Source organism: Rhagoletis pomonella, unplaced genomic scaffold (assembly GCF_013731165.1).
Source record: "Rhagoletis pomonella isolate Grant_MI unplaced genomic scaffold, Rhpom_1.0 Rhpom_scaffold_00003, whole genome shotgun sequence".
Lineage (NCBI taxonomy): Eukaryota > Metazoa > Arthropoda > Insecta > Diptera > Tephritidae > Rhagoletis > Rhagoletis pomonella.
The window spans coordinates 81,904,141-81,912,736 of record NW_023458557.1 but is presented as its reverse complement, the minus strand read 5'-3'; the positions used below and the strand labels follow the sequence as shown (position 1 = coordinate 81,912,736).

Below are 8,596 nucleotides of genomic sequence, written 5' to 3'. Positions count from 1 at the left end.
TTTTTTTTAATTCGATTTAATTTTTAGAAACTTATTTTAATTTTCTTCTTTTTATTTTACTTTTTGCCTTTTTATTTGGTTTTTGTTATTTTTTGGCCTTTTTAACAACAATTTTTTTATAATGAGCTCGAGGCCATTTTTTAAATGAAAATTTATTGTGGAAAAGCAACAATAATTTGAAAAAATGGTAGAAGTGATAGCAATTTTGCCTATTTAGTTTAATTTTTAAAAAGCTTTTTTTTTTGAAAGAAATACACTTTTTTATTTCAATTAATTTTAAAAACTTATTTTAATTTTTTTCTTTTTTTTAATTTAAATTAAAATATTATTGTGTATTTGCTTTGTTTTTGTAATTCCATTTCGATGGCTGAGTGCAAGATCGATCTATCTCGGCAGCCAGTGTACGAAAGAGCGCTATCTCAGAAAATTTTTCAACAACGCCCAATTTTAGAATTTGATTGAAGACGCCCTATCTCGGAATTCGGTTCAAAAACACCCTATCTCAGTACATTTTCAATGTATTTTCATTTGATAGGCCGCTTTTGAACCGAATTCTGAGATAGGGCCTTCTCCACTCAAATTCTGAAGTATGGCGTTCTTGCGAAAAGTTTTCTGAGATGGGGCGTTTTCGAACTGGCTGCCGAGATAGATCGATCTTCCACTCAGCCATCGATTTGTTGTAATTTCAAACATAAAAATCCTCAAAATAAATTTCATTATTTTCATAATTTGCAAACAGACCACTTTAATCAGCTGTTTTTCTTGCTAGCAAATTACTGCTAATGAAAATGTTTGCAGCAGCAATGGAATATTTCAAAGTGCAATGAGCTGCCTAAATGATATTCTTTAATAGAAGCCAACGAACCAGTGTTTATCAAATAAGCCACTCGATGAAATATTGATAAAATTTTAGAAACGTATATATACTTAGTTCCATATGTTTTGACTACCACTGTAAGTAAATACATACATTACGTGTGCAAGTAAAAATGCCTCAGTGTCATGTTGTTGGTATTGGTACTGATGTTGTCGTTGAATAGGACGGTGTCTGATACCGGGCGCGCTGCCATAAGTCGCCAATCCGCGATCCGCCAAGCGACGACTAACCAACACTCGAACGAACGCCCAGCTCTTGTCTCTTTCCCCAAAACATTTTTTCTTCTTACATTTATTTACTTCTAGACTCGCTTCTTACTCTCACTCTTACTTCGACGAACATGCTGTTACACATGCACACACGCACATCACTTTGGGGCTGAGCTACATATGTATGTACATACATATGTACGTACCGGCTATAGAACCTAGCCGGCCCCAGCGACGCGGCCAATGACGCCGCTTTCGAACGTCGCTATGTGTACCCATAAACCATAAGAGGGTATCTAAATACTGTGTGCCGCTGCACGCGATCGGTTAAACGGCAAAGCAAACGGCAGTCGCAACGTCAACATCAGCGTCAACGACGCACGTAATCACAGTTCGCTTAACAATTTCGCTAAGACTATATTATATGATTAGCATTACTAAGGCAGTTTAGTACGAGTATGTATAGAATATTACTGCTTTAGTCTACGTGTGTTACGCCGCTGCTGCCATCGCCATCGCCATAGCCGTAGCCTGTGCTGTGACTAGGCGTAGCAAGCAATCAGCTAAGAACGCTTGACGCTACTCACCGCTGATTAGTCGACTACTACAACTGCCAGTTAACTGTTGACATACCGCCTTCGATCGTTCGACATAGCTGTACGGCAAGCGCGTTTATAACAAAAAGAATAAGAACAAATGAATTAAGATTGAGAGTATAAAATGTCCTGATAAGAGTGAAAGTGTACGTACATGCATACATACGTACATACGGTGCATATACATACATATGTATACAGATAGGCGCACACATGCCATGTTGGTGCATACAAATTTAACATTCGAAGTGCATCCCTTTCAACGTGAGTTGACTACTTTAGTGCGTTTGTGTTTTCGCCCCCACTCTAAGCGGCACACGCATACATACATATGTACATATGTACACCCAAACAGGCTTACAAACATATGTACATATATACATTTAAGTGCTTGATACTTGTGATTTGTGACGCGCGTACTCGTAATATTTTCCGGCTTTTAAGTGCCTTTTAGCGAATAAACATTGGAAAATATTCCCTTAAATTAACTAAGTAACACACGCATGTGCAGTGCAAATTTGAGTGTGTAAGCTTTAAGGAGCGCGCGCGCGTTTTGTTATTTGCCAAGAATTTTATGCAAAATTTTCAAATATTCAACATACATATAAACACTCAATCGGCGCCCTAGCGCAAAATAAAAAGAAAACAGTGACTGTCAAGGCAAAATATTTTGTTTGGCAAATATTTGATATTTGTGTTTACCGAAGTTGTGTGCGGCAAATATATATACTTATAATACATATGTACATACGTACATGCATAACCAGCGCAGCACACTGCAACATAGTATACTACAAAACATTGTTGTCCATTTGACGCATGTGCAATTGCAAGATTTGTAAGTCGAATTATTTTTTAGCTGTGTCGCGCGCTTTGAGTACGTTTTTCTTTTTGTTTTTAAATTGCCTTACCTGAAAGGTAGCTGAGACACTACAAAGTGAATGCATTAGCAGCCTTGCTAACGGATATGTTGAAAATGAAGACCGAGGTGCTGGCTGGTAGTAACTTTGATGATTCCTACATCTTTGAGGATAATTTGCTGCGCATGATCGGTGAGTAGGAAGAGGAAGTGTATGTGTGTTGTGTATGGGGATGGAAAAAAAAAATGTAAATAATCGATTAATTAATCATATGATTAATCACAAGCCGAAACAAAAATTAACTGCAATTAATTGCAATTATTAAGAAATAATCGATTAATCGAACTTTTAAAGGCACTTTTTTACAGTGAGTTTCACGAAAACACTTTTCCATAAAAAATTTCTAATTCTCTTGTTAATTAGCATTAAATAAAATCAAATTAGTATTTTTATTGTTGTCCAGCTGTCATTTTTGTTGCTAGATATAAGTTATATCAGTGGCAATCAGGGTAGCCAACTCATTTTTGAGAATTCCCCGATTTCGACAATGAAATTCCCCGATTTTGCCAGAAATTTTTCTAAAGTTCCCCACCCATGGATATCTCCTTATTAAGAAAAAAAAAATTGTGTGTAGTTTGACATGACATGCTCTGTCTGTATATATTTTTTTTATGTAATTCAGCTATACATGTATTCATATACCAAACCAAACTTTTATAAAGTTATACAGTGGTGGAACAAATTTTTGTAGCGCTAAATTTTGACAAGTTTTCACAATGATGATTATTTTTTTGTTTATTATTAATTTTTTTTTTTTTTTATATAAAAAAATATAGTTAATTCTTTAACGAAAACCGTATAAATCCAAGTTTCAAACTTTGTATAATATTAAAAAAAAATTCTACAAGCTTTCCTAAAAATTTCGGGCTTTTTACAATTTTTTTCCCGAAAATGTTGCGGTTTTCTTTCACATCAAAAAAAAAGTGTTTATTCGTTATATGAACGCAAATGCGACAAAGAAGATTGCATAATCCGTACTTTTAGGTGCAGTTGCATTTCTTATGCGACTTTTTTACCTCAATATGTAATTAGTGAAGCAAAAAAGAACAAATTATTTAACACTTAATTGAACAAAAATAATCGATTAATTTAATCAAACGATTAGTCGCTCCTATCCCTACCCATAAATATTCCAACTAGAAATGGATTTAATTACTAATTTTATTTACTGCTTTTTAGCGTTATGATACGAATATTTTTTAATGCCCAACTTTGTCATTAAAATTTTTGCCATTTGCCTAGTGGAAATCCAGCATAAGTTACAGGCTTAGAAATGCGGAAAAACTGTTTTTCAATGGTGGGTCAAGATTTTCGGGGTGTTGGCCAAATTTCATATTTCGATTCTTGGTTTACTCGACAGAACCTACCAGAATATTAGCATAACTTCCGCAGAAAATTAAAAATTTCGAATATTACTAAATTCTTTTCACGTAAACTATGTGTCTAATCCAGAAAAGGAAATAGTTTTGACTCAAAATAGTTCATAAAATACGAGACAATTATATTTTGCAAAATTTTGATTTTTTTTTTGTTTTTTTTTGTGTTTTTGGGACTCGCTATTTTGAATGTTAGAAGTCGCTAGACGGCATTCAAAATTATGTATTTATGTGTATGAAATGAGGCTTTGTTTGAAGAGTTAGAAGCTAAAAATTTCGAATACTAATGCATTTTTTTCTCGAAAACTATGCGTCAAACCAAAAAAGTGCTCTAAATATTTTTTAAAATTGTTCGTAGAATACGTCACAACTTTTAATGGTTCTATTTATTCGTCATTTTGAATTTGTGAAATCGTCAGACGGCATTAAAAGCTAGAACAAAATATTTATATTGATTTTTTTTTCATTTTGTTTGAGCGGTGTTTTTATGACTTATTTATCAAATTATACCTAAATGAAAATTATTTTGCCAACTTTTTCAATCTTATCGCATAGACTTTCTTTCATAAAGAAATTTTTTTTTTTTTCAGAAAAAAAACTTTCCGACAACATCTGATTTCAGTAAGGTTTTTAATCTTTCAAACTATTTTTACTGATTTTTCAATCTATATTTATTTTTCTATTATGAGTGCCCCCTTTAAGTGAGCGTCACGTACCTATTATCGAAAGAGTACCTTCAAATATCGTTTTTCTACTCAAGCAATTACTATCCCTAATGAAGCCGAGAAGATTCAACAGTTTCACCTCCGCTATTTCGCCCAGACTGTTGAAGCAGCGTGAACCCAAGTGCTTGAGGCGATTTGTCTGTAGACCTAGACGTGGACACAGTAAGTGGTCAATTGACTCTTTCTTGTCCTAATAATGGCAGCCTCTGCAGAGTGTACTTGTTTGTATTCGCCACCTTTGAAGCATTGGTGCTGTAGCGCAGTGTCCTGAAATGACGCCGGCAAGGACCCTTACTGCTGATCTATTCAGTTTTAGTATGTCCCTTGTCTTTTTCCTACTAAGCCGCGGATATAATAGTCTTGTGATCTCGTAGTCTTCCCTTTTGTTTCACAAGTCATTAGTCGCGGCCACGGTGTAAACGGTGATAGTACAGAGCTTCTTTTATTGGCATCTCTGAGCCGCACCTGGTCATCTCATAAGTCAACTCATTCCCTTAAATGTGGCTATGTCCAAGGACCCTGGATAGAGTGAGGTTCATACGAGTCAATTAGGACAGCGTGTGGCGACGTTTCCATACAGTTCCCGATTTTACTATTTTAGATCCTATTGCCTTAATGCTGCCTGAATGCCGACATAAATAGTGGATTTGTGTTCGGGAACTCTGCTCCTACATAAAAGACGCTCTCTCTATATATAGATCTCCGCTTGGAAGACACTGCAGTCGTTCAGTAGACGCAAGGACCGGCTGATCTGCAGGTCCTTCGAGTAGACACCGACTCCGGTTCCTTATTCCATCTTTGAACCTTCAGTATGGATGGATATACCCCCCTCCACTACTGGCAGTCCTGCATCCCATTCTTCTCTGGTCGGGAACCTAATGGGTACCCTATTTAGTGTTGAAGTCCCAAATATGAGTAATGTGGTCAGTGCTAGCTTCAATGTCAGCTTTAATTCCATCAAACCGGGACCTTTTTATTTCATTCAGAATTGCTGCTTGCAAGATTATTTTTCGCCAAAAAAGCAGTTTATTTCTCATTATATTCTCCTTGTAGCTCGATAAATTTAGTCCAGTGTTTTTGCAAATTTTGTATACCTTCCAAATATTCTACTTTCTCAAGGCAGTTGTTTATTTCAGTGATGACCTCTCATACGAGCTAAAATGTTTAACCCCACGTCTTCAGGTTAGTAGTCAGCAAATAGTCACAGAGTCAACAATCTAGAAAATATGCTAGATGAGGGAGCAACCTCTCTCACGCGATGGACGGGAAAGCAAAAAGTACCTGGGCCTTGCGACCACTACTGCAGCCGCCATGTAAATGAGCGCAAATTCTTTGTGGGATTTGTGGTGGCGGAAATACTCAGACGCCGAGTACAGTCCGCATTAAAGCGAGATTATTCGACACCTCGTTCATTTGCGCCCACGAGCTCCGCCACCCGTCACAATATACAAATCTACTTAGGCGACGATATTGAACCAAAAGGCGCAAGGAAGTGAGCTTTGGTTACACCGTTGTAAAATCCCGTCTTCACGACGAAACAGTCTGAATCACTAGGTTCTATAATAAAATAGTAATCAGACCACGTGGTCATACGTAGATGGCGCAAGTAGTAACCAAATCGATATCACAAAAGGGGTTGCTGATAGGTCGCATTGTCTAAATTTGATATCACCTCGAAACTAATGCAGTTGTGTAAAATGGGCTTTCCCAATTAACGTCACTTCGCACAGAAAAGAAACGATTTGTGTGTTTAAGAAGAAAAACCAAGCATTGAGGAAAAGTTTGCACTGAAAATAATTTTTTGCACATAGCTCTACTTAATGCATTTGTTCCTACGAAGAGGCTCTAAGGCCGGTTTGTCGCTGCAGCAGGTAGAGAGTTTATCATCTTATTAGATCGTATTAGATGAAAAAAAAATTAATTTTAATTTTTTGGGTCTCTATAGAGGAATATGTACGTTGCCCTCTGTGCGACACGCCTTAACCGTCTCCAAGCGGGACCAAAATTTGCGTGTGATATCCGTTACCATGGTATTACCAATTGAGGGGTAGAGACTGAAAAAATCGTTCATTTCATTTTGTAAGGACCACCCTAATGTACATATACATATGTATGTACGTGTACGTATTTTAATATTTACAATTAGGCAATTTAATATATGTTTTCTTCAAAATAATTACTTATTAGTCAATAACATGGGTATCCGTGTCATCTATTTATATATGTACATGCATATGGGAGTATGGACATTAGGGAGCATTATTCTCAATACAAAAAAAAACTCGCTACTGATTTTCCATCTGAATTATAAAGTTTATTATATTTTAAGACTTCTTCCAAAATATCTCGGTAAAATATTAAGATTTACGGGAGCTGCCCCCATTGAAAATACTTCCAAGTTAGTTTTTGAAAATATTTATTTCCAAAAAATCACCTCAGATGATGGAAGATTTTAAGCATTTAAAAATTGTACCCAATTACGAGAGCTGAGGCTTTGCAAGCATAAGGCGCTCCTTTGATGACCTCCGGTCCACCCCTTGCCAAAATTATGTGGCAACTATGCATGTGTACGTGAGACCCAACCGTCCAAGAGCGAACTGCAGGAGTACAGAGGCATTCATTGCTGCTCCTTACCCGGTGATAACATTTCATATTTCAAGGGTGACTTTCCCCGCCAAGTCGTCAGTCACGCAGTTTCCCGCAATATCCCGCAGGGCCCCGTCACCCATTTGAGCCTGATTAGGAAGTAGGTACTCCGACGAAAAAGACTATAAAATAAATAATCGATTTATTAATCATATGATTAATCGCGCGCCTAAAAAAGTAATTGCAATTATTGAAAAAGTAATTGATTCATCGAATTTTTAAATGCATTTTTTGCAGTGAGTATTCACAAAAATATTTTCCATAAAAAATGTCTAATCCTCTTGTTATTTATTTAGCAATAAATAAAATAAAACGAGTATTTTTAGGACTGATAATTATTTGTTATTTAACAATTTTTGGCGACTGAGGTACCAGCTTTTAAAAAAAGGCGCTCAGCAGGCGCCGAGGTACCAACTAAATGACAGTTGGGTTGTTCCCACTTGCCCGGTTATCAAGTTAGCTGGTTATGTGGTTATATTTTTTATTCAGTTTACAACAATAACATATACTACAGAATAATAATTTTTAACCAGATAACCTGATAACACTTTTATAGTGTTCTGGAGCATAAAAGGAATCTTAAAAAAAAAAATGGCAGCATGTAGAATATCTGTCGCAGCTATTTCGAATAATTTTAAATTTAACAATTTTTTCATTTTAAACGTTTAAAATACCTCAAAATATCAACATTAAATGGTGAAAATGTTCTTCCTGCCAAAACGAACCAATCTAAGAGTAAATAATAAAACTAGTGTGCCACCAAAGGAAAAAAATAACATTCATTATATTATAAGATTACGATGATTTGCAAAACAAAAATTCTAATTTTAAAATTTTTATTTACACACTCGAAATTCATTCTGAAATCGTTATATATGTATGTACATACATGAAGAAATTAATATAAATATACATATATGTATATTCGTATAGAATACTTTAAAAAAAATATTCCACGCCAATATTGAATAACTTTTAAATAATATGACTTTTAAGTTAAGGCGTGCGAGTAAACGTGTTAGCTGCATTGTATGGTGCTACTGGGCGTATACGTTACATACACAAATGCGGTTATATATGTATGAGTACGAGTTATTTTGACTTTTTAGTATAGCTTTTTTCAGTTATCATTTAAATACAATTTCGCCGTGGAATCTTGTTCTTTATACAAAACTAAAGTTAAGGCATTGTCTAAGATAAGTGTGCTACTATTTTCCTGTCCTTTCTTTCCTTTCCTTTCCTTTCCT

The 8,596-nt window shown here is 35.5% G+C and overlaps 1 protein-coding gene across 2 annotated transcripts in view; it reads left to right on the top strand.

Moving 5' to 3' along the window:
- Window positions 1-8,596, top strand: part of LOC118735674 (transcription factor HNF-4 homolog) — a 74,778-nt gene that overhangs the window by 39,711 nt on the left and 26,471 nt on the right. Inside the window, exon 1 of one of the 2 annotated variants that reach the window (XM_036465580.1) lies at window positions 2,560-2,734. The exons of the other annotated variant lie outside the window; for it this stretch is intronic. Within the exon in view, the coding sequence (XP_036321473.1) occupies window positions 2,650-2,734 (85 nt within the window). The 5' untranslated portion in view covers window positions 2,560-2,649. Of the gene's footprint in view, window positions 1-2,559; window positions 2,735-8,596 lie in introns of those variants that run through there. 2 annotated transcript variants of the gene reach the window in all.